We start from the raw sequence: 17,140 nt of genomic DNA, 5'->3' as shown, positions 1-17,140 counted from the left end.
GGATTTGACCAGACTGCAATCCGTGGTTAGCACAACTTATACTGAGAGGTGCCATATCCCCTAGAATGTCACTCATACTATGCCGGTGGTAGATAATATAACCATTTCAAATCCTATGGAAAACTCACAGGAAAAAAAATAGAGCTTGAAATTACAAAATAAAAGTGGTAAACTCTGGTGCATGATCCACATATAGGCATGCCTTGGCAACAAGGCTTTACATGCTGCATCTGATCATTTCTACCAGCACCACTGTGGTCCTCCTATGTTAAAAAAGACAGTTAATCCTCATAGCCATATCTCTGCATTTCTGCAATCCTTCTGTAGATGTACCAGTAAGTTATCATTTACCCAGACTTAGAAACACACAGGAATCTATGTGCTACTGATATGCTGTTATCACAGCTGTCTACTAAATGAGGCTCTTTGTGCACAAGAAAAACAACATTATGTGGTCCAGGTACAGTGGGCCATAAGTAAACTGATGACAGGGAACATATATTTTGAAAGTTACTGGGTAGATTCAGAAACACTAACCCAAGACTGCAGTTTTGACTAAAATCATGCCACTCCATTCATTTTCATGCTCGAAAAAACCTTAGTTATACCTCTGAAATGTATGTCATTATGACAACAGTTCCTCAGTTTGAGTCTTAAAAAGTCTGTGCCACACTTTGTTCAACATTGAAAAGGTATGCGCACATTCACGGCTAAGATGTTCATATTAGTTCATTATAACTTTTTGTAAATATAAAGTAAAAGTGTCTGACCATGCTTTGAGCTTCCACGTTCAAGTGGCTAGTAGATGTTCCACATTTTGTCCATTTGTTCCACATTAAGAGATTCCACATTTTGGAGATGGAAGACAGACATCTATGTCCTTGGTATTCTCAAGAGTCAAAGTGTTCAGCCCCTATAATATTACGCCACTGGGACAAAAACAGAGCAATGCACTCCAGAAAGCTGAATGTCTTGTGAAGGCTATACAGCATGAGAACCTGACATCAACAGTCATCCCTCTGTTCACAGTGATCAACACATGCCTGTGCAAGTATATAACAAGTGATGACACCAATCTTTTTTACGGGACTATGAATAGAAACAGAACAAATGGGGGATCACCCATTTCAGCTATTCAGGGTTAGCTGCAGGTAGAATAGCTCCATAATCACCATCTTGCACTTCACCTAGCAGTCAAGGAGATTTTGCCACAGAGATGGCCTAATTTACTTCCATGAAATGCCAACACAATCAAGACTTCCAGATGTACATTTTAAACAGACAGAAGCAAAATAAATAAATAAATAAATATATATATATATATATATATATATATATATATATATATATATGTGCACATATATATATATATATATATATATATATATATATATATATATATATATATATATATAGTTTACTATTAGAATGTCAAAGCAAACTCCGTCAACTGTACTGGTGTCAAACACGGAAGTTCGAAAACGGTAATATCGAAGACCAAAAACCAACCTAGGAATGGGTTTTAACATGGGTCAAGCTAGGGGAGAGGTTTGTAGTTCGGAATAACACTGAAAGTTCCACAGCAGGATGAGCAAAGAAAGAACTCCTGTCGCAAATAATAGAAGGTGTGAAGTATGAAACAGAAGCTGGAACTATTCAGGAGTATGGCTCGACTCACAAAGGATTAGTGCTGATACTGAGTTTGGACTCTGAGGATGTATCACCATGGACATTCCAGAAGACTTGCTGTAGTGAGTTCCAAGGAACAGCTTTTTACAGCTTATAAAAACCATGACAGTAACAGAAGAAGACAATGATACAGTATTTGAGATCTTTTCCTTACTTGCTTCATTTGTTCCAGACATTACATGCTCTTCAGTGCCAGTCATAATAAAACATCAATATATGCACTGTAAAGATAACATTAATGGCACTTGGGATGGATAAACAGAAATACCTCTCCAACAGTGAGCTAAGAGCTCACAGGAATTAAAAGAAGAAAACAGACATGCGCAAAGGTCAAAGTCCAGTCAACCACTGAATACCTCTGCTGATGAAGAACAGTAGATCATACGTTGCACCTTATTACAAACACTGTTTCAGTCTGTCTGTTTCAAGACACAATAGGGCAAGACTGCTGCACTGCAAAACACATGCCTTCAAACCATTATTTCAATAGAGGATTTCAGTGAAGTCTGCCTGTTTTGTGAAGAACTAGGATTTTCATAATGGATATCTCTGCAATCATCCACAGCTCTGAGGGTATGAAACAATTGTTGGGCTAAAACCTTTGATGTAAAAAAACAAGAAACCATGGAGGAATTTTGTTGTGGTTACCAACTTCAGCAGCATCAAACAGAATCATTATGATACTGGTTTGAGATGAAAACATAGAAGACAAATTTAAGTTTGCTATTCTTGAGCACATCAAACTCAATCCCCATGGTGGGGGGTGACCATAGCCGGCCTTAGATATAGGCCAACTAGGCGGCCGCTTAGGGCGCCACTCTAGCAGGGGCGCTTTTCCAGTAATCTGTATGATGCAGGTATGCCAGCATGGGGACACCAAGTGGTGTGGGGGGCACTGTGGAGCCCTTTAGCCTAGGGCACCAGTTGACCAAAGGCTGGTCCTGGTGGTGACATGAAGCTTTCCATAGAAATCAGAGTTGAGGTGGCAACTTAGATTGCAAGCAACAAGTTTCCCATTAATAAGCATGTTTTTGTTCAGCCTGTTTTATCACTGAGGTCAGCCAAATTGTAGACCATTATAGTCAAGTTGCACATTTATTGTCTTACTGCTTTTTTATATATTTATGTTTTTGCCATTTATTTTCAGATTATATTTTATTGACATCTTCCTTGTGAACTCATTGTATCTTATCAATTTGTTTTAAGAATGTAGTTTTATGTACTATACAATGACAATCTGTTTTTCTACACGTAGTGTATCTTTAAGCATTTTAGGTTCAATTATTCAACTATAGTGGTTTATGAGTGTATTTAAAAGACTGGTGTTTTTGGGGCATTCTGATGAAGTTCTTCTTGTGTAAGGATGATAGCGCTCAATAATAAATGTCCATTTTTTTAATTTTTTGGAGTTTTTAATTTTTCAGAGTCCTTTTGGATCCTGGCTCTTAGCATTACTGTTTTATTGGGCTTTGGCGGTGTCATGACGCTACACTTTTTATTTGGTTATTTTCACAGACCTCACAATGCAAGTAGATTCACAAAGCAGAGAAAAATCTTCCATGTGCAACAGTATTTGACAAGATCAAGGAGGGTAACATTTTCATTAATAAGTGAACTGCAACATATAATAAATACAGTCTTTTCTGAGACAAAATAGTGGCATATTCTTTTTTTTCATTGAAAGCCAATAAAACAGTTTGCACTCCTGTACTTTTTTCTGTAAGTGGTAGTACATGGAACAGACAGATCTCCATGCACTTCAAAGAATTATGATCTTAACCATTATATGTTCTTGACATGGATGCATCCATGTCTCAAACACATATAAGTTGGTTATGACTGGAGACCTGATCAAAATCCTTTGTATTTATGGTGGTCTTACATCACAAGAGACATTTGGTGCTTCCAGACTGGACAGATTGTTGCTGAAGACTTCTTCATAGACCTCTACAGTCTTGGATTCCATATGGGCCCTATCCTGGATGTACAGACTGATGCAATGCTACATCAGAAGATTTCAGTTTTGTTTAAAATATGAGAACGGGTTTAATGTAAACAAAAGAATATAGGATGTGACAGAAAAGGTGTGGCATGCTATGAAAGGACAAATATATGCACTGTAAACAGTGAGGATGGAACTGTAGCCTTGTCAACAAACACAAAGATGACCGACTCTGATACCTCATCTCATCAAAGAATGGCTCGTGCAGAACACTTATGCATATTTTTTCAAGGAGCGGTGATACAGTGGGACAAACTGCCACATAAAGTGGCATGGCCCATATCTAAGAACATTTTAAACAGCCACAAATGACACCCTAAGCAGTGCAACTCATGGGACCAGCAGGTACACTGCTGAAGTGCTTCCCTTCTGGGAAAACAAAATGCCTCTTCTTCCTCACCCTAGCTAACTAAAGATATAGATGAGGAAGATCCCATGGCACTTACTGTTGGAGGCTATATCTGTTCTACCAATATCATGGCAGCAACACTGATATTAATGAAAGAATTCCATGCAGCTTGTAAATTTGATACCAGCAGGAACAGCCTGCTGCTGTCTAGCAAACAAAAGATTCCTTGGATAAGCAAAAGAGCAACAGTGGAACATGTATTGGTTACAAACATTGGCAAGAAAAGGACATGGCAAGGACTGCTGTGTCCAGAACAAGGCTACCATTTGAGGGATACTAGTATTATCATAAGTAGGAGCCGTTTCCATTCTGCTTGTGTAGTTATCTCACTACAGACCAGTTCCCTTACACAGACAAGAATGGCTCTGGGACAGACAGACTTCCAGAGACTGACAAACATAATGGATCAATGAGATAATGTACAATCAATCTCCTGTGTGAAATTCATTCCTGTGAAGATGTGAGCTCATCCAGGATAGTGTCAGGCTTTACTTAAGATCTGAAGGGAAGAACTGCATGCCCATCACAATACTAGGAAGATAGGCCCATCAAGCAAATGAGCTGATATTGTGGGGAGATCTGAGAGGTGAGGATGACTCTGGCTTTTGATAACGAAGAATTCACTCATGTACCCACACGTCTAGCTGGACAGGTGGACCACACTGTTGAAAGTATACCTACCTGAACTCTGCTTTTATATGAAATTTGACTCAATAAACCCCTAACTGCTCACCTGTTGCATGAAGGTCCCACTCCAATTTGAACTCGATAGAATCTTTATCAATGTGATATCCAGACTTCTGTGGAAAGTAAATAAGAGCTGAGCCCACAATATGACCGCTAAGAGTTCCAAGACTAGAAAGCTTTAAGAGGAGGCCTCCAGCAGCAGAGACACTGAGAAATGCATGTGTTGTAAGGCTACTCCTACAGTCAAAGAGCAGATGAAAGACCAATGAGAAGCATTCTATATGGGAAGTGCTATGAACTCTGGGAAAAGTAGAGGAATTTCCTGTGTACAAGGTTGTGATGTTTTAGGAGGCATCCATTAAATGTATTGAACCAATTCAGCAGTTCTATGAAAAAGATGAGAAGGGCAGCTTGTAGAGTATGTATACTTACAGTTCTCAATTTCTGAATTAGTCTGAGCCTTCCCTTCCATTTTTTGGGAACCGATAACAGCTGAGCACATAGCCATACACATTATAGTTGACAGCCTACTCTTAAGGCCCTATTTTGAAGCATGAGACTGGTATCAGGTCTGAGCCTTGAGTTCTTCACAGATATTTACTAATTTCCAAGGGAAAACTGAAGATGTAAAAGGAGCTAGCCAACTCAAAAGAGATACAGCCCAAATGTGAGTTTTCTACAAACAATGGATATAACTGATTCTATTAGTGACAGCTTTTCTGCCAGGATAAGAAGTGTGAAACCATGCCTAGTTTGCTACCGCAGGGCTCTGTTCATCTTGCTGATGGGGCCCTGAAGTGTCATAGCAAAAAGACTGAACATGAATTTGGCAGGAGGATCAGAACAGAGATGCTAACTTGACATTTAATATCCTTCTTCTAGTGACGCCGAGGTGTCTCTTATACATGCCTTCATCATAAGGCCAGCCAGTAAGGGCACAGAAATTCTTCACAAAGCAGAGGCCTTTCTCTGTTTTATTGATTGATTTGTTTCCTGACTGGATAAGTGACAGGGTTCAGGGACTGTTTTCAGCCATAGGGCAAGATATAAGAATTAGCATAGCAAATCTACAATTACTCAGTATTACTGAGGACAGATGGACTGTAACCTGGGTGTTTTTTAAGTTTCTGAAAAAGGCATTTCTCATAACTGGCTCCAGATAAAAAAATATTCAAGATTTCATACTTGTGGGACTGGTGTCATAATGCTTCTTTGAAGGGGAAAATCGCTCTCCTGGGTAGTTTAAGGCAGTTTATCATTATGAGGAGAAGCCAAAGGAGAAATACTGGAAGAAAATGGTTTAACACTCTTGTCAATTGCTGTAGGAAGGACCTCTGAGTTCTCAGTCTTGGTAACTAAAAAAACATTTACAATAAAAGGGAGAGTACATCCATTACTGGAACAGAGTTTAAAAACTGAGAAGCAGGCAGCAGCAGGTCAGGATGGAGGGAATGATATCCAAATTACCAGCGTCAGTAGAGGAACCAGCATTGACATAACTGGTGTCAAGTCAGGCACCATCAGAACATGACTGGCATTGTCTTCTGAGTTGCAGTCTGGAGCAAACTGCTATCATAGACATATTTATTCACTTTTCACACATTGAAAGATTCTGAAAATAAATCACAGCTAAAACTGTGACAGAGAACCACATGGAAGGAGTCACATGGGAGCGCTTGGGTATACAGTGTCTATGATACTGGCTAGCAACAGTAATTTGTTGATGAAGAGACAGACCTGATGAGCAAACCCCATAAGAACATTTCCACTTCTGAAATACAAATACCAAACCTTGAGCTTCTGAGCAGCACCACTAGGTGCCATCCCATGGGTCATAAGATGTGTGGATGGTGCTAGCTTCACATTCTACCTGACATCCAGTCACAAAGTAGGTATGAGATCATATCTCCACTGCTACAACCCTAAGGAGTCAGGCTTTGAGGAAGGTGCAGATGTCAAGGATGACCTGACTCGCGTAATGGCTGTAAGCGATAAATTAATAGAAGCAGCAATATGAGCCTGGTCTTCAGGGAGGAGCCAGTACAGAAGGCCTGCAGTCTTTTTTTTTTTTTTTTTTTTTAAGGCCTGCATTCTTGATTCTGCAGCATGTGATGTGCTGATTTGCCTCAGAGTAGGTGTGTTTGGACTGGTAACTCTATGAATTATTCTTCCTGGACTCTACACCTGAATGAGCATTATGGACTGCCTCAAGTTTCATCTGGAGCAACTTACAGAAATACGACAATAACTGTAGCAGCTACAGACCATGCGAGTGTCTGAGGCAGTGTGCCCATAGTAAGTGATAATTTAGCTTCAGCAGGTGAAAACTGCACTGGTGCTCAGCTTGCCCAGGAGACTGAAGTTTTTTCAGTTTCAACAGTAGCATTTTTCATTGAAAAGTGTAAGGGGAACATAGACATTCTGTGAAATAGGAAAGAACTGCAGACTCCAGAGTAAGCATACAGCTGAACCCTAGCATGGATCAAAAGTATTAAGGGAGAATATATTTTGTATTGTTTTTTAATTAAAACATGCAAATATCAATATACGGACAGCTACGGGTATGTGAATGCAGAGTACCATATATGTTTAGGATGGTAGAGGGATTGGGTTTGAAACTATATTAATATATTGTACAGACAAGGTACAAAGTGTAGTGTGCACCTTTCTATTTGCAAGTTTGTTGCATTTAACTTGCTGTGGTGAGGATATATGATTTGGCAGAATAGTTGAGGTACAGTCAGATACGTTAACCTACTTTTATTATGCAAGCCTAGTGGGTCAGTTTAAGCATGCAATCATGTTACTTAATGTAAAACCACTCTGCTAGCCATATTGTTGGAGTTCATCAGAGGCTGAATTAGTCCAGATTTAGCATGGCAGGGCTTACAGGTTTGCAAAGGCAGCCAGGAGGTTTTCAGGACTATGTTTCAAAATATCATCCCATTAATAAAGTATTGCCAGTATATTACAATAACAAATCTTTGTGCCAGTGTAGATTAAGACAAGATTGAAGGGCTATTGTTTCCAATTAAGCAGCTTTTGCTCAGCGTTCATACAAAAATGGGAAAGACAGGAACTACAGTTAGGTGATAAAAATTCAAACCAAAAACAGAGGGGAACAAAACAGAAGTGAAACAAAATATCAAGTTCCAAAGGACAAACCTCGACAGTCCTAAGATTAAGCACTTTTGTTCTTTAATATTTTCACCATAAAACCTCCTCAGAATCTCAGTTACAGTTAGGTGATAGAAGCAGCACAGATAGTGACACCCAGACAAATTCTGCAGTAATGGCCTATAATTAATTCTTACGTCTTTCAGTTTTCATTAGTTCCCCATTTTTATGACTATTGGATCTACCACTGCCAATATCACACTTAAATAAATCATACTAAAAATGTTGAACTGACTATATTGTGCATTGTGTTAATTTTAGAACTAGTAGCTACAATTACCTAAGAGGTAAAATAATCACTTAGTAAATAGAAACTGGCCCACATACATTAACTGTACATACACCTGACTGCAAGTATTAAACTTCTCCACTAACAAATACTTTATTAAAGAAGGATTTTCATTCCTGAGATTAAATTCCAGGATCTGACTACCGTTTGAAAGCGGTTTTGCAATTTCATGTTTCAAACACAGATGAAATTAGTTCAGGATCTGCATGTCACTGAAATCCAACAATCTGCCAATTTGCAATAGAATTCAAAACACATTTCTGTGTGTGTGTGTGTGCGTGTGTGGGGGGGCTCCCTCTATCCAGTTACTTATCATAGTCAACTCCAAGGCCAGAGCGCTTAAGAAAAGTGGAATTTACTCTCCAATGCCTTTCTTAGAAAACAGCGCATTTTTTTGCATCTTTCACAACTAGTGTGTAGTGTTTTTGTTAGCAGAACTATGGGAAGTCAAAACAGGATTTATTTATTTTTTTTTACTAATGATATGGTCTGGGGTTGAATGAAGTAAGACACTTTATGAGGGACTGAAAATATAAGCAGATAGTACAAAATGGTAAAGCATCTTGAGTTTGTCAGGACTATGACAACCAAGAAACTGCATGCACCCAGGTTAAAAACTGACATAGTGCAAATGAGTGCTTGCAGCCCCACCTCATCTTTCCCTAAATTATACATACCAACTCCATGGTTACACTGCTATGGAGAAAAAAGGTGAAATCTCCCATGATGATGATCGTACAAGCCCCAACAAAGTGTGAGCATGACTATTTTTATTTACATTTGCTGTGAGAGTTGGCAGTTTGGGAGTTAAATATGAAAAATATTGGGGTGAAGGGGGACTTCGGCCTCAACAAGATGGCATTTTTTTGGAAAAGAGTCAGTCAGTCTTCAGATGAAACATCACAGATCAGATGACAAATATTGATATTTTGTTGTATTTCACTGAATTTCAACCATATAAACATTTTTATTATATACTAGTCCTCAATATGGGTAGCCTTGTGGCCTTGCTCACAGTTAAAACAGTGTCACAAGTGTTAAGTCCCTCCTTCGGCCAGTGTCATCCTGACAATTATAAATCATAATGGCCTGTCTCAGTGTAAGTTCAGGCAAACTTACATCCATTCATACAAAACACGGTCCCTCAAACAGCTGTGAATGTAACAGCAATCTGCTGGAAAGAAAATCAAACGCAATGAAAAGCTAACAAAAATGACTAACATTCTGAAGTGGCTGTACTAAAATACACATTTTACTGGGTAGAAAAAAGTCATAAAGCTACTGTACTTGCAATTAAAATGGGCATCTCACCAAAATGAGTAAAGACCCTGTACTACAAGTGGTAGCTGGTAATAAGGAAACAAAGGCCTGAAGTGGTTGCATTTAAACATACCACCTGGGTGAAATGCAAAGGAGTCCAATAAATAATGCTAGCATCCAAAAAAAGACATAACCCTGAAATAACTATTAGAAAAAGCAGTTAACAAAAAAAAAAAAAAGAAGAAAAAAATAAAATCTTCAAAGTGATTATCTTTGTGAAGAACTTGAGGGAAGCACACTTTTGTCTGAACAGGAAAAAGTCAGTGAAAAGAAAACATATTCTTATCAGATGTCTGAAATCTAGGAACCAGAAAGAAGGAATTTAAGCCCTGAAGTGAGTGTATCAACAGGAAGTGTCTTATAGGAAACAGCATTGAAGTAGCTGCATTACAAATAGCAATCTTAAAAGAAAACATCCCAAACAACTACATGGTATTCATAAAGGAGTCTACCTTACAGGAAAAGTGAGTGAGAAAACAGTTGAAATGTTAGCTACAGTTACATGATAAAATGTGCAGGACGTCTGTAAATACAAACGACCAAAAGAGCCATCAGAACAAATAAGAAGTAGTCTCCAACAGTGATTTGTCAGTTAATACAAAGAGTAAATTTCATTCCGCAAAACCAAAGGTCAACAGCCTTAACACATTTACATAATACAAAATAATGCTGCAGATATTAATAAATATTCCTCAAATGCCTGTTAAATACTGCAGTGAATGTTGTTGGAAAAGACAAAAAATTGAAAGGAAGCATACAGACTACAACCTGTTTCACTGCTATGGCAGAAACCATTTTAACCTGCTTCTCAGAAAAAAATCTAAGTGAAATATAACTAGTGATCTTAACCCTTCATGGCAACTGATGTTTGCTGCTGAGCACCCATTTTTAATTACAATGAAACACTGAAAGGCACGGGTCACAGCTTGTCAGCTGTGTCCCTGTAGCTAAACGTAACTCTCACTAAGTCATATTATGTACAATCATCTTGAGTCATGTGTAATATCCAGCACCTTGTTATATCCCATTACTTATGCAGGACAAATACTGCTAAAAATGAAAGCATGGTACATAGTCCTTTTTAACAACTTTCCTGAAACAAATATTCATCTGTTCCTGTAAGTGCAAAGAACTGAATCAGCACGCATAGGAGAAAGATGGCTTCCAATAGTTTGTCAGAAACAGAAGGACAGGGAGCAAATCCTTTATAACTGAAATCCCTGTGAATACACAGTTGGCTAAAGTAACACTGACAAAAGGTGACCTCTACTGAATCCCAGCCCTGAATAAGAAAGCACTGGCTTTTCTCTGTTCTGGCATACACAATGCTCTATTTCTGCAAACACACTGAATTGAAACAAAATTTCCGATTCCCATTTCTTTGTCAAAGAGAAAGAAAGGTGCTTTCTTGTGCCCATATTCCCTCTCGCACATTTGCAGATACCAAGTAGTCATAAAATTGATAAGTCTGGACAAAAGGGCTGCAAGAGATTCAAGTGCTCATACAAAGACAAAGGATGAGCTTTTAGCATCTCTGTAACTGGGAGGATTGCTTCTCAAAGAGGTTAACTCCTTTTTTTCATGCTGACTTTGAAGATTATAGTCTCATGTCTCTGACCTACTATATCTTTTACAAACCAATGCCCCACCTTAAGTCTTGTACAAGAAAGAAGGGCATCATCTTTCCACAAGAAATACATTTTCCAACCTCCACACAAATACAATCAAATTCTTTTACATTTTAGTGAAGGCATGAAGACAACTACAATCTGTCATATTCACCCCTGACTATGTAGCTCATCTACCCATGTCTTTTTAATTACCAGTGCTACATGCTTTTCCCAAAGTATTTAATCTGATAAACTTCATTGTGTATTAATATTAATAGTAAACTGAATTGAAAACAAGGGCCTCACAATCAGGTAGGTTCCCAATGCTTTCATAAATACCTGTAAAACGTTCAGGTAATATTAGACAGTATGACACAGCAGACACATACAGATACATAATATAGTGATTATACTTATTTTTTTTTATAAAATCCAGTTCATAATATCAGAAATCTATAATGTGCTACCCCTCTTCTGCTAACCAATTCACCTCATCATGTTTCAAGCAAACAGAGGGCTTCTCCAATCTCTTTTTATTCCAACTTGACATAGGCAGTCAGAAGCTGGAACTGAGAGATGCAGCTTTGTTACGCCTCCATTAATATGGGTACTGGGAGGCAGGAACTGACAGAGGCAGCTGTGTTATGCCACCCTTGATGCAGGAAGTCAGAGGCAGGAACTGACAGAAGCAGCTAGCTATGTTGCTGCTGGCAACAGTGACCCAACCAGACTCGAACTGATTCCAACTGGCCTGAAATGAAATATACAAAAGTAAAAAGTCAAGGCAGCAATTAAAAAGAAGCAAAATCAAATGTTCTTTGTATGCTTTTTCATTTTCATTGCATATTCTTCTCAAAGACATTCATAAATTCTTTTCTCAGGGTCACGTGTACACTAGCCCCTTCAATCGATATGCCGTGTTTCCTCCTGCTGGTTCCCTTCAGTCTTTGATCGAGTCATCATTGATGCCCTGCGCAGCCAATTCTGTAATGACATTTTCCAGATAATTTGGATCTGGGTAACCATGCCCAGTGAGGTTGGAGCCGAACTCTGTCTTATGGTGAATTTCGTTCCACACCACTGTATCCACTTCACCAGTAGTGTTAGAAGTCCCAATGGTAAATATCAATCTGCGTTCCCATGCCATAATCAGAAGTTTGAGCACCTGCAATGTGATACAAAAGCAAACATTCAAAAATTTCAGAGGAAATAAGACTTTTTGCAATTAAGAGCACCATTAAAGCATTTTGCCTGTGCCTGAATCTTAGTTGAGATCAATTATCAGTTTCCTGCAATACTTACTGCTTTCACAGTGAGAGGATTACAGATACAGTCTTTCTGTATGATGGCTATCGGTGCTCTTATCTTCTACACAGACCTCTCCAGATATGTAAAACACTTGGAAAATCTGTGAAGGCTCACTAACATGCAAACCAGCTCATGTTACCACTAAGGGGACCTGTTTATGCCTGCCTTCAAAAGTAAAGCTTTAGCAGTCAATAATCATCATTAATCTACAGCTGCTTCTTATGTTGTCTGGTGAATAAATTCCCACCAGAAAGTTTTTACATGTTTTCAGAATTTAACAGAATCTATCTGGTCATCAGAAATGAGAAAATAAAACTACTGTTACTCCCATTTCAACCACCTGATTTACTTAGCCATCAAGGAACATACTCCCAATTCAGTTAACCATGTGGTACTTCCAGATCATGTAGAACCTGCAGCTTTGTTGGGAAAGGAATGCTATGCTACATGGCCTTCTGTCTTTTGGACACAGTAACTGTTAGTTGCAGACAAATGAAAGTTCTTCTTAATTTAAAAACAATGTTTGCAGTGCATACAGTCATGTACCGTATTTTCTGCAGTATGATGCAACAGCATAGCACGATTAATAATTTTGCACTGAATACAGTGTGCATACAATCTGTCTGAAACTATACAACATATACCATATACTATTCTGATTACCACTAAAATTGAAAATAGCAATAAACTATTAGTGTATGACAGACGGAAACAACATCTCTCTCTCTCTAATGCTAATTTGCTTTTGGTGCCAAACTGCAGCCACTCAAAAACAAGATATTTGCTGATACTGCTGAATGAACACACATAGTATGTGCATGATGTGCTGTGAAGGAATAGTTACATAGGTGAGTCGGACTCACTTAACAAAACTGCAGTGTTAAACATATGTATCTGCTAGGGTCTACTTCATATCGTCGAAACCCCAGATCATCGAAGACTACATCGTCAAGACAAAAATAACGAAAAAGCATTTCAGCAAAAGACCAGAGCAACATAGATCTTCCCAGGGTAAGTAATCACTCACCCAAAAAGTCACAAAACCTAAACCGCACTATCCCTAACCAACCCAAGTGGGGAACTATGCCCCTACCCCCCCTACTAAATATACCAACTCTGAGACTGCACTACAGTTGGGAAAATGGCAAAGTTCACCTTGCCGACTAATGGGTTATTTACCCTGGGAAGATCTTCATTGTGATGGTCTTTCAATGAAATGGGTTTTCGTTATTTTCGTCTTGATGATGTGGTCTTCCATAATCAGGGGTTTCGACAATCTGAAAGGGACCCATGTGCTAATACCTGTTGAAGCATTCATCTGTCATAACTTCAACTGTCAATTATTGTAAAACTACCTATGGGGGTAGCACAACAGCGCACATGGCTCTCCAGCATGGATCTCAAATACAGTCCATTCTGTGTGGAGTCTGCATTTTCTCCCTGTAGTTGTATGTGTTTTTTGGTGGGTGCTCCAGTTTCTTCCCACATCCTAAAGACATGGTGAAATGATATCCTTCCAAACTGCTCATATGTATGTGCTGTGTGCAACTGTGCCAATTTGTGTTTTCTGTGATAGGCTGGTAACCTGTTTACAATTAGTTCCCCAACTGTGTACCTACTGTGTGCCAGGATATGCTCTGGCTGTCCCGCAGCTCTGAAATGGAATCAGCAGATAGTCAAAGAATGAATGAATAAATATTCGAAGTAAAGAATCAGAAATGCTTATGCCAGGCCTGAAAGGTATTTTGTATAGCAGATTCAGAAATCTCTTCTTGGCATTGCAATAACAAAAAGAAGTTTGTTATGAATACCCAAAAATGGCAGCAACTATAGTCATAATGCACTGAAATGAAATACTGATATTGTTAAATTTGGCTGAAAGGATAGGGAATCATCCATTAAAATTCTTAGTCACACCTTAAATGATGGTAATACTATTTCAGATCCAAAACTCAATATAGTTATTTGATGATGAGTTTCAGAAGGAAAGCAGTTAACATTTTCATGTATATGAATTATGAAAGGACACATAAATAAATTGTCATATTTTAAAGCTGTAAGTTATAATGCCACAGCTTGGAAATTAAATCCATCATAATTTAGGCAAATTTAAGCAGCCAAAATGAACAGTGTGCTAAAATGTAGGAAGATGATAAAAACAAAAAAAACAAAAGCAAATCCAAGTCTGCCCAGACTCGGAGTAGAGAAAATGGATCCAAGTTTATTAAAATAATAAAAATCCAAAGTTAAGCGCTTTGATTCTGGACTGGACTTCATCAGAACATAAATTGCTAAAGGTCAAGGATGAAAGCGCTTAACTTTGGATTTTTATTGTTTTAATAAACTTGGGTCTGTTTTCTTTACTCCGAGTCTGGGCAGACGTGGATTCTCTTTTGTTTTTAGCAAATTTAAGTAGCATTATTCTATAACTTCAGCATATAGTGATGGTATGAATACAGGCAAAACAACATTCACAAGCAGTACAGAAAACAATTCTTCAAATTAAAAACACATTTTTCATCTAGGCTAGAAGCACTGCATTTTGGCTTAGAATAGAAAACACAACCTCACATTCACAATGAGCTATACAAAAAGAAATGACTACACTGAAAGTTTAGATAAAAGGTGTTTAGAATTTCCAAAGTTATAGAGCAAAGTTTGCTGTACTAAAAAATATGGTACCTTTAGCAAATTTCTACAGTGCCAGCTCATAACTGTTTTTATGAAGCCACTTCTCAGAAATATGGAAACAATTTTGAAGGCAAGGAGATAATATATGACTGATGTTGTATATCCATTTCCCCAACATATGGATAAGTTGTGGATCCCACTGAGCCAAAAGGTTATCTCCCTTTTTTTAATTAAAAAATTACTTATGTTTGCCCCATGCATCGCTGCTTCTGATGCTTCCACAGCACTTGGAAGACTGTTTATTCTTCCATCAAAAATCATGTTATACTCACCCAGCTATAATTTCAAACTGTGTCATTTTCTTCTTATGCACTGCTTTTCTGAAAGAGAATGTCCATATGGAACTCCAGGGTTCCCTTCAGTTATTCAAATGTTTCAGTCATACCCTTTCTGCCTGCCTGTTATGCATGCCAGTACTCTGCTAGCCTTCTTTGCCACTTGCCTCACTTCAAGCTTATCTTTACAACATCCGATAACAGAATTCTCACTTGCTTCTACTGTCTCCTTTCCAATTTTTTGTTTTACAATATTCACGTTAACTGCTTTGCACAATAGCTCTTTAAATTAACACACCAAAATTGCCTTAATTATTTAACAATGTTTGCATAAAAGTCCCACGCCATTCCCCCTAATCTTCCTGAGTCTGTTTCAGTCCCTTTCTACACATTCTGGTACACAAATCTTGTTGTATATTGTAGGCCAATTAATAAAAATGGTGCATTCTTTCTTCCAGAACCTCTGCAATAGAAATTAAATGTTAACTAAAAAGGAATAGCCTTAGTACTGACATACTGTAATGGTCTTGTCTTTCGGCTTTTCCCAGTTAGGGGTCGCCACAGCGGATCACTGATCTGCAGATTAATTGGCTGTGGTGTTTTTACGGTGTCGGGTTGCCAGCCCGGCACCCAATCTTTGCAGAAGGCACACACATAACACACATGCACCTACCTACATGTCTTTTAAACTCACTCAACCGCAGGGAGGACATGCAGACTGCGCACAGAAGATGCTCCAGCTAAGAATCGAACCAGAGAACCTCTTGCTATCAGGCAACAACTCTAATTGCTGCACCACAGCGGTGGACTGACATACAGGAATGGTACTGAAAGCAATTCTTTAATCTGAGCAAGTTATGCTAACATTCACTGTTTTATTGTATAACCAATGCTCCGCCAATGCTACCACACATTGACTTTTCCAGGACTATTTTCTGACGTTTTACTCTGATTCTTTGTCAGATACTTTGCTTGAAGCAAACCAGAGCTAAAGCTCCTTTTTAGTTTATTGTTCAGGATATCCATTAAAAGAAATATAATTGTTTTAATTATTCCACAATTCTGTTAGAAAAAAAAACAAATAATAAAAAAAAATTCTTGTTTTGATTCTATATGTGTAATAGTTACTTGTCCTTTGGGTTTTTCTCTTTACAGTTTCCTTAAAGCTAATCACTTCACAAGACTTCGTAAAACTCTTAGTTAATTGTTTAAAAAAGCAGCAAGAACATTTAAGATTTGAACAATTTAACTATTACTTCTCCATACATTCTAAAATACATGCTTGGGTAGAAATAATAGCTAATAATCCAAACACAATCGAGGATAAGCTGCACCGGATATCTTCCATATTCACACAAGAAACCATCATGGGCAACTTCAACACCAACTGGTACTCTTATAACTCAGATAGTCCCACCAATTTCATCAACCTGGATGGCTTTACTCAAGTAATTTACAGCACAATAAGAACTGACAAAGCCTCTAAAAGACAATCAATACTAGATTGGATCCTAACCAACAAACCTTCCCTAGCCTACCAATCAGGTTGCCTCTGCGACTGTATTAGTGACAATCTCCTCACCTACTTAGACACTTTTAAACCCCCAAAGTAGACTCCTTCCGACTAATGTGATACAAGAAGAATTTCAATGTTCAAACATTTATTTCACTCTTATAATTCTG

The 17,140-nt window shown here is 38.2% G+C and overlaps 1 protein-coding gene across 1 annotated transcript in view; it reads right to left on the bottom strand.

Annotated features, from left to right (window-relative positions):
- Positions 1 to 1,503: 1,503 nt before the first annotated feature.
- DTX1 (deltex E3 ubiquitin ligase 1) overlaps positions 1,504 to 17,140 on the bottom strand; it is a 932,387-nt gene continuing 916,750 nt past the window's right edge. The window contains exon 9 of the mRNA XM_044068441.1: positions 1,504 to 12,348. Within this exon, the coding sequence (XP_043924376.1) occupies positions 12,124 to 12,348 (225 nt within the window). The 3' untranslated portion in view covers positions 1,504 to 12,123. The remainder of the gene's footprint in view (positions 12,349 to 17,140) is intronic.

Source organism: Protopterus annectens, chromosome 4.part0 (assembly GCF_019279795.1).
Source record: "Protopterus annectens isolate FY-2018-M chromosome 4.part0, PAN1.0, whole genome shotgun sequence".
NCBI classification, from domain to species: Eukaryota; Metazoa; Chordata; order Ceratodontiformes; family Protopteridae; genus Protopterus; species Protopterus annectens.
The sequence above is the reverse complement of the archived record's forward strand: the minus strand, read 5'-3'. Positions and strand labels throughout refer to the sequence as shown.